This window comes from Macaca mulatta, chromosome 1 (assembly GCF_049350105.2).
Source record: "Macaca mulatta isolate MMU2019108-1 chromosome 1, T2T-MMU8v2.0, whole genome shotgun sequence".
Taxonomy (NCBI): domain Eukaryota; kingdom Metazoa; phylum Chordata; class Mammalia; order Primates; family Cercopithecidae; genus Macaca; species Macaca mulatta.
In genome coordinates, this window is record NC_133406.1 from 197,041,878 (window position 1) to 197,055,964 (window position 14,087).

General features: G+C 55.4%; 2 protein-coding genes across 51 annotated transcripts in view; one reads left to right on the top strand and one right to left on the bottom strand.

The window, feature by feature from the left end:
• The window catches only part of MED8 (mediator complex subunit 8), a 417,118-nt gene that overhangs the window by 164,446 nt on the left and 238,585 nt on the right, over positions 1–14,087 (top strand). The gene's annotated exons all lie outside the window — the stretch shown is intronic.
• The window catches only part of PTPRF (protein tyrosine phosphatase receptor type F), a 92,945-nt gene continuing 81,689 nt past the window's right edge, over positions 2,832–14,087 (bottom strand). For 27 of the 50 annotated variants that reach the window (XM_077960277.1, XM_077960229.1, XM_077960279.1 and 24 more), the window contains 13 exons: positions 13,558–13,590; positions 12,680–12,777; positions 8,903–9,026; positions 8,559–8,734; positions 7,717–7,836; positions 7,256–7,410; positions 6,889–7,174; positions 6,603–6,781; positions 6,254–6,380; positions 5,894–6,019; positions 5,494–5,648; positions 5,254–5,389; positions 2,832–4,558 (listed from right to left, as the gene is read on the bottom strand). In XM_077960277.1, the coding sequence (XP_077816403.1) occupies positions 4,490–4,558; positions 5,254–5,389; positions 5,494–5,648; positions 5,894–6,019; positions 6,254–6,380; positions 6,603–6,781; positions 6,889–7,174; positions 7,256–7,410; positions 7,717–7,836; positions 8,559–8,734; positions 8,903–9,026; positions 12,680–12,777; positions 13,558–13,590 (1,784 nt within the window). In that variant the 3' untranslated portion in view covers positions 2,832–4,489. The remainder of the gene's footprint in view (positions 4,559–5,253; positions 5,390–5,493; positions 5,649–5,893; positions 6,020–6,253; positions 6,381–6,602; positions 6,782–6,888; positions 7,175–7,255; positions 7,411–7,716; positions 7,837–8,558; positions 8,735–8,902; positions 9,027–12,679; positions 12,778–13,557; positions 13,591–14,087) is intronic. The other 23 variants (XM_077960287.1, XM_077960250.1, XM_077960271.1 and 20 more) reach the window with 1 other exon arrangement.

Consider the following 14,087-nt stretch of genomic DNA (forward strand, 5'->3'; position numbering starts at 1 on the left):
AGTCTGTTCCATTCACTGATGTATTCCAAGCACTTGGGATAATGACTACCACACAGCAAATGCTCATTAAATATTTGCTGAAGGAGTGGATGAGGCCAATTTTTCTCATCGATAAAATGGGCTTCATACATTGTTGAGAATTACATGAAATACTATATTCCAAATAATTTGCATAGCAGTTACCTAGCCTCATTTAGGACAGTTAAGGATGGCTTCTGAAGAAATATTTTCAGGGGAGGGCTAAACAATGAGGGGTTAGCCAGGCGGAAGTGGGGGAGAATGTTCCAGAACAGCTTGTGGGAAGGTCTGGAGCTGAGAGAGAATGGTGAGGTGGACCAGGCACAGTGGCTCACGCCTGTAATCCCAGCACTTTGGGAGGCCGAGGCAGGCGGATCCCCTGAGGTCAGGATTTCAAGACCTGCCTGACCAAACCCCATCTCTACTAAAAATACAAAAATGAGCCAGGCATGGTAGCCCATGCCTGTAATCCCAGCTACTTGGGAGACTGAGGCAGGAGAATCACTTGAACCCAGGACGCAGAGGTTGCAATGAGCTGAGATCGCACTACTGCACTCCAGACTGGGTGACAGAGTGAGACTCTTGTCTTAAAACAAAACAAAACAAAAAAAGGTGAGGCAGGCACAACACTTAAAGAATTGACTTTGTGATGGCTGGAGGGCAGGGGGCGAGAGGGGTGAAGGAAGATAAGGTCACATAGGCCAGGTCCTGCAGAGCATGGAAAACCATGGGGACCGTTAGGGCCTGCCAGGGTCTCCTCAGGACAGTGACTTGGTCATGTCTGCCCTGCGACGCAGAATCACTCTGGCTGCTGTGCTGAGAACAGGTTGGCCCAGGCAGTGCTGGGGCAGGCTGCCTGGTAGGAAGCACAGCGGCAGTCCAGGCGAGAGTGAAAGCGGCCTGGGATTTGGCTGTGGAGATGCAGACAACAGGTGTGGAGGTCAAGCAGGCAGGGTGTGACGAGGAGTGGACGTGGGGGTGAGCACACAAGCGATGCCTGCCTGGAATACTGGATGCGTGGGGTGCCAAGCACTGCAATGGGGTCCCTGGAGGAGGAGCAGGTTTGCAGGGGGTAGTGAGGAGGGAGGGAAGAGGAGGAGAGGGAAGGCTGACACTGGCAATGGAAAGGGCAGGGACTCTGGAGCAGACATCAGCAAACGCGGGTCCCAGCTCTGGCGCTTACCTGCCCTGTGGTATCTGATGAGTGATTCCACATAAGCCTGTTTCCTCATCTTAGTGGAGAGAGGAGGGCCATTCTGCCGGCTGCTCCCGAGGACTGGCGAGCAGGCCCATCGTGCCCTCAGCGCAGAGCCTGCCTGGGGCAATCCTGACTGCCGGTCTTCCTCAAGTGAACACCTGGTATTTATCCCTTACTTGAAAATGTTCAATGGCTTGTTATTTAGCAAAGTTAATCAAATTTTCTACCATCAATAATCATGTAATGATGGTGCCTTTTTTCTGAATAGAAATATGCCAGGCACTGAACTAGGTGCTGGGGATACCCCGAAGAGACTTGGTGCCAGGCTTCAGTCACTCACAGCCCCCAAGGAGATGGCTACCAATAATAGAACGCGGTGAGGGACTCAATAGAGGTGGTCCAGGGTGTTAAGAACAGAAGCACTGCACCTACCAGGGATACCTGCATCCCTCTGACAATCACTTCAACCCCCTCAGCTGCACGATCTGGCTCCATCCGGCCCAATTTCCCAGCCACATCTCTCTACTCCAGTCTTAATGCTCTTCTCACAAAGTTGGTCTGTTACAAGCTTCCAAGCCTTTGTACATGTTCCATTGGAAAACCTTTCCCTTCCTTTAAAAACTAACTGCTACTTGGCTTGAAACGGTGGCTCATGCCTGTAACCCAGCACTTTGGGAGACCGAGGTGGGTGGATCACCTGAGGTCAGGAGTTCAAGACCAGCCTGGCCAACATGGTGAAACCCCATCTCTACTAAAAATACAAAAATTACCTGGGCATGGTGGCAGGCATCTGTAACTCCAGCTACTCAGGAAGGTGAGGCAGGAGAGCTGCTTGAACCCGGCAGACAGAGGCTGCAGTGAGCTGAGATTGTACCACTGCACTCCAGGCTCACGACAGAGTGAGACTCCATCTCAAAAACAAACAAAAAAACTACTACTCATTCTACGAAACACTCTGAATGCCACCTCCTCCAGGAAGCCTTCCCTGGGTCAGGTGCTGCCTTGGTGTAGTTGTTGCTGACTTATGCCATTTCTCTTCACACCTTGTTCTGGGTCTCCTTCACCTGTATCCCTAGAAGTTCCACAATTTGACAACCTGGTAGGACTTGTCTGCTCACCAGTGGAGCAGCTGCACAGCTCAGTGGGCGATGCAGCTGTGTGTCCACGGGCCAGGTGGACACACTGTGTTTTTTGTGTCCATTATCCACACTGCAATAATTACAGACCTCACTAACCGATTTCCATACAGTCAGTCTCTACTGCCACAGGGCCATCCCTCTCCGCCAAGGTAGTGGGAGAGGAGCAGTCCCAGTGCCCCCACAGTGCAACCCACAGAGTCTTAAAGGGAAAGAGAGGCAAAAGGTATGCTCCCTGGCCTAGGGTGCTCCTCACACGCACTGGTGGCTCCGCCCTGGCTGGCTCTTGGTGGCCTGGTCTTCAGGGTTTATAATCACTCCTTTCTGAAAGTGGGTAGCCATGCCAGGAGCCTACTCTGGCACAAATACTTAGGATACCCTCCCCGTCTCCTCAGGAGCAGGGAATCTCCGGAACCCATCCTAGCTACTGATTTGGCCCAGACTCTCTGGTTCCAGAAACAGCTGAGACAGAGGCCTGGTTTGTAAGAAATCTGATTATTCAAATTTATTACCATCAAGAATTATGCAATGATGCTGTAGTTTTTCTTAACAAATAGAAAACAGACTGTGTACAACAGTGAACTCTACAGCACTAGCATCCACAAGGTAAAAATGAATGTTTCATCATCCAACATTACCAACCCTGGAATGTTGATCTTGACTTAGCCTAGCTAGGTTTGGGGACGTCGGCACCACGTCCCTCAGCTAAAACAGCTATGCACCCTTCCCCGCCCCCACTTACCTATCTAGATAGCGCTGCCCAGAGGAAGAGGGCCTCTCCCTGCCCCTCAGCAAGCTAGGATAATAAGGACTGATTGGAGGACCATTGATAGAAGTCCAGTAGTCTTGCCACATTGGTTTATGAGGGCATCTTGGAGTGGAAAAGAGCGATACTCGGGGGCTTTGAAAACAGCTGCAAACCAGGGAGGAAAATCATCTGGCCCCTGCTCTTGAGGACAGACATGTGCTACCAGGCCCACTGGCCTGGACCTGAAAGGCCAGCCATGCCCCCGCTTGGCCCTGAGGTGCATGGGGTGTGACACACACCCTGACCTGTGCTATTCACCTTGGCCACACAGCCGGACCCCACAGCCTACAAACACCACGCCATACTGCAATGCTGGGGACCAACGCCAGGCTCTGCGGGCCCAGGTCAGCCAGCAGCTCCCTTGGGAACCCCAGGCACATGGAGTTGCTTCCCCTCTTGAGGGTTTGAAGCAGAAGCCAAGGGCTGATTCTCTTCATTTTTTCTTGGGTTTTTTGTTTTTTTTTTGTTTTTTATTTTTGTGGTTTTTTGTTTTTGTTTTAACCTTTGCAAACACGATGGTGATGAGGAATGCCTTGCCAGGCTCTCCCAGACACGTCTGTGGTTCTGGGCTGTGAATGTTAAACACACACTGGGACAGACGACCAGGGATGAGTGTTCCCTATCTTCTCCCCGCCCACCACTGTCGATGTGGCCTAAAAAAAGGCTTTTAAGGGAAAACAAAACTTAAAAAAAAAATTGAGTTTCCCTGCATTTAGCTGAAACAGGATCTCGTCTGAAGGGCTGGAGGAGCAGCCGGATCAGCGCTGCCTCCCAGCCCACGGCCGAGCCTCCGCTCAGGCTGGCGGCCCCAGCTCTGCATGGGGAAGGCAATGTTCTGTCCTTTAGCAGAAGTCATACAAAATGAGGATCCAAAGTGAACTCAAAATAAACAAAATAAACCCCAACCCCTACAGTGGCCCACTTTGCAGATATGGATTCGCAAAAGGAAAAATCAGAGGGAAGAGGCTAGAATTCCCTCAGTCTACCCCACTTAATGTATTAAAAAGGAGGCTTTGCCCCAACCCCACCCCATGAGAAGAAGCATGAGAAACGCAGCAGCGCAACAGAGAGCTTGAAGCGGGCTCCAGGTGGGCCTGGTGGACAGAAGGGCCACAGTGCCTGCCTGCCAGGCCACCCACTTGCCCAGGGATGTTCTAGGCTCTCTGACTGGTGTGGCAGCATTCCTGAAACGCTGTGATCCCCGTGGGCTGCGCTCTGCCAGTGACAGCATCTGTGTAGGAGGGCTGGACGATGGTCGGTATGGCTCAGAGGAGCTGGGTCCCCTCCGGAGCCCCACGGCGGGGGTGGCGGAGGAGAGGGGAGCGGTAGTTACGTTGCATAGTGGTCAAAGCTGCCGAGGTACTCCAGGGCCGCACGGTAGCACAGCTGGTACTGGTCCTGCCAGGACAGGGGCTTGGTCAGTGTGGATTGCGCCAGTGGGCACCCCCACCACACAGTTGACACTCAACACTGCAGCCATGGGCCATGGAGTCAGCCTCTGCTGGCCAAGAACAGGCGCTGGACCCTGGCAGCTACGTCAGGCAGTGTGTGGGGGAGCCTGAAAGAGCCTCTGAAAGCTCCTCTCTCTCCTGTCACTCTCCCAGGCCCCCACATCTACCTGCCTTCCATCTGCCATCCCAATCATGTTTCTCTGCTCCTGACTGGGCACCCCGTAAGGACTGCTATGTGCAACCCTGCCCAGAGCCAGGCACACCACTGGGGCTAGCAGAGAGCTGCTGAATGAAAGAACACATCTTACTCATCCCTGAGCCCCCAGGCAGCACAGGCAATGTTGCAGCATTTTTGTTTTTTGTTTTCAGCAACAGGGTCTTGCTCTGTCACCCAGGCTGGAGTGCCGTGGCATAATCACAGCTCACTGCAGCCTCAAACTTCTGACCTCAAGTGATCCTCCCAACTCAACCTCCCAAGTAGGTAGGACCATAAGCACACACCACCATGCCTATTGCAGGCCATGTAAAAGGTTGGCAGCATGAATGATCACACACGCCTGTGTGCACAAACTGCAGCTGAAGCCTAGGGTTCCCAGCAGGGCTGCTGCCAAGGCCCTGGCCCTGCAGGCTGGTCTGCTTTACCTCTGTCTGCACCATGGCAGGACGCTGTGTACGCAGGGTCTTCACGGTCTGAAACATGTCGACCACGCCCTCATAGCGCATGCGCTCCAGGACAATGCTCAGAGTGATGAACACCCCGGTGCGGCCCACACCAGCACTGCTCAGAAACACAGGTGGGTCAGAAGTCCTGCTTGCCTCACGAAGCGGGTCCGCCAGGCCTTCAGGCCCACCCGCCCCAGCCCTCCACGGGGCCAGTCCCACCTGCAGTGCACCGTGATAGGCCCATCCTGTCCAAACTGCTCCTTGGTCTTGTGCACCTGTCCGATGAAGTCAATGAAGCCCTCGCCTGTCTTGGGCACGCCCTGCTCTGGCCAGTCTGTGAACTGGAACTGCCGGATTGTCCTTGACTGCCCATCCTGGGAAAGGTGGGTGGGGGACATGATTAGGATTTGTGCCTTAGGCTGCCACCCCTCTGGACCAGACCGGGGTAGTACCATGACACAGGCATGCTTCTGTGTCACTGCACCCAAGGCCACTGGGGGAGATGTGCTCACACCCTAATACCCACCCCCTGCCTCAGATTCCTGAAGCTTGAGCTACGGCAGCCACCCGCCCCACATGTGGATAGGCAGCGTTACGGACGTTCAGCGCACTCACTCACCCGGGCATCCGTGACCTTGAACTCACGCAGGATATACTGGGGCATGTTGTACTCAGCCATCGGGTCAACAACAAAGTACTGGTAGCGAGCAGAGCGCTCTGCTGGCCAGTACTGGTGGCATTTTTCCTGTGGACAGAGGGCCGGGCCCCCATGATCAGGTGAGAAGGAATGGAGGAGGGGTGCCAGGCTTCACAGGATTCTGGGACAGATGCCTCAGGTGGATAATAACGGGGGCCTGAGGCTATGCTGACGCAGCAGCTGGGGTGTGAAAGGAGACAGTAACATAGGCGGCAGCTCCCCCAAGGGTGGCTGGTGTTCTCCCAGGTATGACAGGGGCCCTGGGGAAAAGGGTGGGCTCACCCTTCCCATCTCCCGAAGCTTGGTCAGCATGACGATGATGGTGGAATTGTGCTCCCATAGCATGCGCCAGAAGTCCTCGGTGCTCTCTGCCAGAGGCCCCTGTGTAGCTATGTAGGCCTTCTGCTGTCTGGGGTGGACATAAGACTGGACATGCTGGAGGTGCTGCTGCCCCCAGAGTCTCCCCTTAGGCTGCCTAGCCCCTTGGGGCCCTGCTCTGATCATCCCTCCTCCAGGAAGTCCTCACTGCTCTACCCAGCCCTCTCTGGTCTTCTAGGCTGCCCACCCCCACCAGCCAGTCACAGGCCTAGGCCCCTGTAGGGCATGGTGGGGCAGTGACAAGCACGCTGACCTATAACCATCCAGGAAGCTGGCATTGATGTAGTCAGAGCCCTCCACGCCACGGATGGGCTGCAGACACACACGCGTCAATTCATAGGGCATGATGTTCACCAGCCGGTTCTTGAACTTGTTGCAGGGCAGGTTGGCGCTGATGAAGCGGGACGTGTGGGCCTTGGAGCTGGCCAGCAACTATTAAGAGAGAGGGGTTGGTCAGGCCAGGCTTCCTGTGGGAGTGCGGGTCATCCGCATGTCCCAGTCTAGGCCCTGGAGCCAAGCAGGCCCCCACCGAGCCCCACCTTGAACTCAAGCTCCATGGCGGTCACACTCTCCCCTGGAGGCACTTGGCCCAGCTTCTGGATGTGGGCATAGAGGTTTCGGGCAGGCACCTCTGTGTGGCCGCACGTGGCAGCCTCCAGCAGTGCCTCGTGGATGAACACATACTGGTCCTCCGTCTGCACCATGTAGTTCCTCTGTGATCGCATGCAGGTCACGTGGCCATAGATGTCCACCGTCTTCTCGTGCTTCATCCGCTCCAGCATGGCATCAATCACGATGAAGCAGCCGGTGCGGCCCACACCCGCACTGCAGGACACAGGCTCAGTTTGAGGCACAGGTGCCCCCACCTCCCACCCCACCCCTCTGGGTGGCACTGTACCCTCTCACCTGCAGTGCACCACCATGGGCCCTGCGTCTAGGGGGTTGCAGGCCTTGACCCGTCGCAGGAAGGCCAGGATGGGAGTTGGGTACTCAGGAACTCCATGGTCTGGCCAGGCCATGAACTGGAACTGACGCAGCTCACGCTTCTCACTGGAGCCACTCTGGGGGACAAAGTGGGGACATATTGGCAACTAGGAGCCTGCCTGCCAGACTCAGGGCAGAATGACCTGTTGCTGAGGCCAGACCCGCCACTCTCTGATGGGACTCAGAAGTCACAGAGAGTAGCCTGAAGGAGCTCCTAGCACTGTTCCTGTAACATGGATCATCACACCACACTCACACACCTGAGCCTCTAACCCTCCAACACCCAGGTTCCGGTTTTCCCCCAACCCGGCACACCACATCTACGCCAGGCTACTGTCCTTATGGTGTCTGGGTAAGAGAGAAGCACTGGGGAAGGGCTATACCTTGTGGAGTGCGAAGGTGCGCACAGTATATGTGGCCAGCTCCACTGTGTCCAACAGGGTCACCTGAATAAGGCCATAGGTTTCGGTGCCACGGGCGGGCCAGTACTGATCACATTTTACCTGCAGGGGGATGAGCAGGGCAGGCTGAAGGAAGCCCACAGGCTCAGATGGGCAGAAGCAGGGTGGAGGCTGGTCTGCTCCCTGGCTGTAGCCTTTCTGGCTACAAAGGCCCCCCAGCCCTGAGCTCTCAGACCCATTGCCCCCTGTCCTCCACAAGTCACATCAGGTCCTCAAGCTATGTCACCACACTGCCCTAGCTAGTGGAATAAGGGCCATAATTGAAAATTATTTATTCAAGGCCAGATCGCACCAGGCACATTTTCTGCCAAATTTATCCATAACATTTATGTGCCATTTTCAAGCTCTGTAAATTTTACGTTCCAGTCAATGCTTTGCAGTCCAAAAACAGATAACAGCGGCTCTTTCCATTAATTAACTTAGGAGATGTGTTAATGCCCCAGGAACACTCCAGCATCTGGGGAACATGTGAACACCCCGGGAGCATGCCAGCAACTGGGGAACACATTAATATTCTCAGAAAATGACAGCATTTGGTGAAACATATTAGCATCCTAAGGAACCCACGAGCATCTGGGGAACACGCTTTATCCCAGAAACACCCCAGTATCTGCGGAGCATAATACCCCCAGAAACATAATAGCATCTGGGGATCCCTTGAGCGACTTCCTCCACAGAAGAACGCGGCACTGAAGAAGGTGCCCTGTATCACCTTGTGGCCGGGCATTTCCCGCCCGCCTCCTGGCAGGGCCCTGCAGCCTCACCCGGGACTTCTCCTCCAGCCGTGTCATCATGACCACAGTGGCTGTGCGCTGTTCCCACACCATTCTCCAGAAATCGCCCATGGTCTCGGGCAGGGGGCCCTGTGTGGCAATGTAGGCATTCTGCTTGCGGTAGCCATCGATGTAGTTGGCATTGATGTAGTCACTCCCGGGGACACCTGCGGATAAGAAAGAAGGTGGGAAGGCATTACTGCAGGGTCCCCAGCACAGCCCACCATGCCGCAGTACACCCCTGAGACTCGTGGACATCCTCTGTAGAATGACATGTTGCCCTAGCTAGCAAGGGAGGAGAGCAAGGGGACGGGAGGGGCACCCCCTTGACTCACCATCGATGGAGGTAAGGATGACTCGAGAGTGGTCGTAGGCGATGACATTCGCATAGCGGTTCTTGGGCTTGTTCACCTCCAGGTTTGAATTCTCCCACGTGAACTGCTGTCCAGGGTCGATGGACTGCAGAGAGTGGAGAAAACAGGTGGGGCAGGGTAAGAGCCGAGGTTGATCTGCTTCTCCTGCAGGGGACCCAGCCTTCCCGGTGATGCTCACATCCTGCCTTCACTCCACAGGCCACAGCCAGGCCCTCTACCTCGTGGTGCCAGCCATGGAGCTCACAGGTTGCCACATGACCTATCATCAGAAAAGTGGTGGGCTGGGGACTCCTCTGACCATGGTACCAAATCCCCTTGTCTGGTAGAGTGGTCTGAGCTGGGTTAGGGGCAGGGGCAGAGGCAGGGTCTCTTGAAGCCCTGCACTCATCTAATGAAATGAGCTAGGACAGGTGGTGGCCCCATCTCAGGCAGTCCCGACACTGCGGAGGGCTCTGAACACCCAGAGTCCCTCCCGAAGCCCTACATTCACTAATGAAATGAGCCAGGACAGATGGAAGGGATGGTGGTCCCTCTTAGGTAGTGCAGGATCCCTCCCTGCTCCGCTCTCTTCCTTTCTGGCTGCTCCTTCTGTTCCCCCTCTCCCCTCTGCCCTTCCGATGGGCAGGAGGACAGAGCTCCTCCAGGGTTCCTTCCAGGCCCTCTTCTCTCTCTACAACCTTTCCTGGGTGACCTCATTTGCTCACCTGATTCTTACACCATATGCTAGAGCTGCCCATAACCCCAGCAGCAGTGCAGAGCTCTCCCCACAGTACCCAGCAGCCTCTTTGACTCTTCCACCAGGAGGTCCTTCAACCTCAGTCCTTACAAAGCTGAGTTCATCAGCTTCCCCTTCAAACCTGGTGCTGCTGCTGGGACTCCACCTTAGCGAAAGGCACCCTCACCCCTCGGTGCCAGGCCAGAACCTACAAGTCAACCTCAAAATTCCTCTGCGCCCCCCCGCCAGTCACCAGGTTCTGGTGCTCCCCCACCCCTTCAGCTCTCTCCAACCTGCTGCCACTGCCCTGGGCCAGGCCACCCCAACTGAGGCTCAGCCTCTTCCTGCCTCTTTCCTCTTGCCCCACTCTGACCCACTCAGCCCCACAGCCAGAATAATCCTTCCAAAATGCAGATGTGAATATCAATTTCCTGCTTAAAGGCCTTCTGTGGATCACCTCAGGGAGCAATAATGATAATAGCGAAGCGTTAGTGAGGACCCGCGGTGTGCCTGGCACCGCTGTGAGCACTTTGCATGTATTCCCTCCTCAAATTCTCTTACGAGATAGGTTCCATTATTATCTTCACATTTTCCAGATAGATACGATCTGAAGTTTTCAGCATAGCACGCAATGTCCTCCGTATGTTGTCCCCAGCCTCATTACTCTCCACAGGACTGCGTCACTGCTTCCGCGAACCCTGGAGCACACCCTACCCCTGGGGCTGCTCTGGTGCTGTCAGCCCACCTTTTGCACGCCTGTCGGTCCTATTCAACATGGGGTTGTGCTGTCAGAGTCACATATTCAATGCTGATTATCTGTCTGCATGTGCCGTGCTCCCCATGACTGGGTTCCCTGAGGGCATGTGTCTCCATATCCCCAGCACGGGGACTGGCACGTGGAAAATGTGTGATCAATGACTGACTGAACAGAAGACAACAGAGCAGGCCGGGCGTAGTGGCTCATGCCTGTAATCCCAGCACTTTGGGAGGCCGAGGCGGGCGGATCACAAGGTCAGGAGATCCAGACCATCCTGGCTAACACGGTGAAACCCCGTTTCTACTAAAAATACAAAGAATTAGCCGGGCATGGTGGTGGGCGCCTGTAGTCCCAGCTACTAGGGAGGCTGAGGCAGGAGAATGGCGTGAACTCGGGAGGCTGAGATTGCGTCACTGCACTCCAGCCTGGGCGACAGAGCGAGACTCCGTCTCAAAAAAAAATAAAAAAAAGACAACAGAGCTATGGGGTCCTGGCTAAGGGAGAGCCCACAGCAGCCTTGGGGAGCCTGAGAAGGCTTCCTGGAGGAGGAGGGTCTTGTAAGGAAAGCTCTGATCAGAGGAGGGAAGCAGAGAGAAGCTGGAAGGGGACTACTGTGAGCAGAGGCCCCACGAGTCCAGATGGGGAAGCAGGGCTGCGCTGGAAGGAAGGGCAGGTGTGGGACATGGTATAGATGAGTGTGGGTGGAGGCCATGGGAGGCAGGGAGCCCACCTTACAGGCTCCGAGACCCAAAGCCCAGCCTTGTGTGGAGCAGGGCCCTGGGGGGTGCCCAAAGGCAGAGGCTTGCTGTGCCACAGACATATTCATCCATTTGTCTGCCAAGCTCAGCTTTCTCTTCAGAAACCTGGCCCACAGCCCTTGGAGGTGCAATCTTTGAACCACAGCTGAGGGTGGACATCAGAAGGGGTGCAAACTCACAGGTGAGGCTGAGCCAACCCCCCAACTGCCTGTCCACCAACCATCCACTGAGGTCAGTGCCAGGTGCCGAGGAACAGCCATGGACAAGGCAGAAAGACAAGCACAGGCTGCTTCTTCGAGGAGGTGGAAGAGGGGGAGGTCTCTCTCTCTCTCTCTCTCTTTTTTTGGGTTAGGGGTCTCTTTTTATTTTATATTTTTTTGAGAGGGAGTCTCACTCTGTCGCCCAGGCTGGAGTGCAGTGGCATGATCTTGGCTCAATGCAACCTCCGCCTCCTGGGTTCAAACGACTCTCCTGTCTCAGCCTCCCGAGTAGCCAGGACTAAGCCATGCACCACCACACTTGGCTAATTTTTGTACTTATAGTAGAGACAGGGTTTTGCCATGGTGGCCAGGCTGGTCTCAAACTCCCGACCTCAGGTGATCCACCTGCCTCGGCCTCCCAAAGAGGCGTGAGCCACTGCACCTGGCCAGGAGTCTCTTCTTTAAATCACCTCCTTCTCTAGCAAATCCCCTTCCTAGATGGGCAGCCTGGGGATGCTCAGAGTCACCCCCACACCATCTGTGGGTGGGAAATCCTCAGACTCTTGAAGGCTGAGCCCCCAGCAGGCTCCCAGGAGTTAAGTCCAGAGTAAGGTGAACGTGTGGAGGTCTCTGAGCAGGACTTGTGCAGCCTGAGCAGCCAGTCTTGAGGCCCTGACTCCTGCTCTGTGAGCTGTGGCATCCTGAGAACACACGTGAGCACATGGATGTGCAGAGCACAGGGCAGCAGGCAAGCCTGGGTTTGAATCCTGGTGCCACTACTCATCAGCTGTTTGACTCGGGCAAGTCACTTCCCCTCTCTGAGCCCCTGCTTCCTCATCTGGAAGATGGGATAATAATAGTCCCCATTTCAGAAGACTTCGGGGGGACCGAAAGAGATAATGCATGCCAAGTGCCCAGCCCGGTGCTGGTCTGCAGGAGGCTCTTGATAGATGCCAGCTACTGTGGCTGTTGTCACTGATCTATGTCTGTATGCCTGTGGCCTTGTGTCTGCCTGTGAGCACTTCAGCATGTGTCTCAGTGTCCAGACCCTGGCGTCACTCACAGCCTTTTGAAGCCATCTCCTAAGGGTGACCCCAAGAAGGTGGTGGGCCAGGCTATGGCCAGACCCAGCATCTGAGGCGCCCGGTTCCCCGCTGACCCTTGCCACTGCCGACCCTCCTCCTCTGTGCTCCTGGAAAACCTGGACCCCACCTCCCTCACCTACCACAGCTGGGACCTAGGACAGGACAGGAGCTGGTTTGGGGTAGGCCTGGGCCAGGCACGTGGTAGGGGGCAGGAACGCCTCACCTCATACTCCTGGGAGAACTTGAGGCCATCGTTGGCTTTGAGTCGTTCGATGTTGTCCGCCAGGTCGGTGATGGGGATGGGTGGATGGTCTCGCATACCTGAGGGAGGTAGGGCGCACACAGGCAGTGTCAGTGAGAGGCTTGAGCAGGGTGGCAGAGAAAGCTCCAACGCATGTATGTGCACATGTGAACAAGTGTGACCATGGAGCACTCGGCACTGGTGGCATGGAGACAGCAGCACATGCGGCGAAAGGGATGGCGGAGGGTGGGAGAGGACAGAAGGCAGTGTTGTGCCATGAGCGTGTGGAGCCTGTCTTGGTGGCAGGGTGCTGAGTGGGGGCACTAGGCCCTGCCTGGCAGCTCTCTCAAGAGGGAGGAGAGGCTTTCTTCCTCCCAGGAGGGGTGAGATGCCCAGGTCGGTGGCAGCAGACGTGATGGGAGCTGGGCTCCACTGCACCTACTGGCGGCAGTCGCCATGGGAGACTCACGGCCATCGTCATCCCGGGCACCAAGTGTGCAGATGGAGTGGTCACGAAGTACAGACACAATGGCAGAGGAACACAGAGGAACCCAGAGAGAGAAGCAGAGATCAGGAGGGAGGTGGGAGACAGAGGCACGCAGAAGGAAGGGTGTCAGGCTGGGACTGGAGGCCAGAGAGGCAGGAAGAGACGGGGCTAGTGGGAGAGAAAACAGGCCTAGAGGAAGCAAGGTGGGCAGAGGGGAAGGAAAAAGGTCAGGGGGCAGCGGGATTGGGGGAGAAGAGAGGGAAGGGGAGAGAATTCAAGGAAGGACGGAGGTGATGGGATAAACAAAAGTAAGGAGTAGAAACAGACACAGAAGCCAAAGTATCCCACAAACATGGGAACTTTGAAAACTAACTTGAGGTATTCGGGCAACTGGGGACACTGGAACCTGCAGAGAAAAAAACAAAAAAAACATCGGGGCAAGAAAAGAGAGCCCGTTAACTTTTTCTGCTTACAGCACTGTCACACGCAATGGAGGTGCTAAACGGGCTTGTGAGGGGCTGGCGGAGAAGAGGACAGGGCGGAGAGGCGCTGGGGCTGCGGACAAGTTCCATCAAGACTCCTTCTGTCTCCCAGTTAATACAGATGGGGTGTCCCACCCCCAGAGGCAAGCACTTCTAAACCCTGGCGGCCTCGGCAGTCTCGGGGGGCTCTATGACTAAATACTTAAGTCCAAACCAACCCTGCCCTTTTTGGTACCAAAATTTGGCCTTGGCGATTTTCAGATGATCTCCATGTTGGAAAAAAGAGCCCTCCTTCTCAGATCCCACACCTTCTCCGCTCCCACTTGCCCTGTCCATTGCCTCCTTCCCAGGTATCTTCCCAGCGTCTTTGAAAGGGGTCTCTCCACTTCCCATCCCCCGCCTGCCATGCTGCTCACTGAAA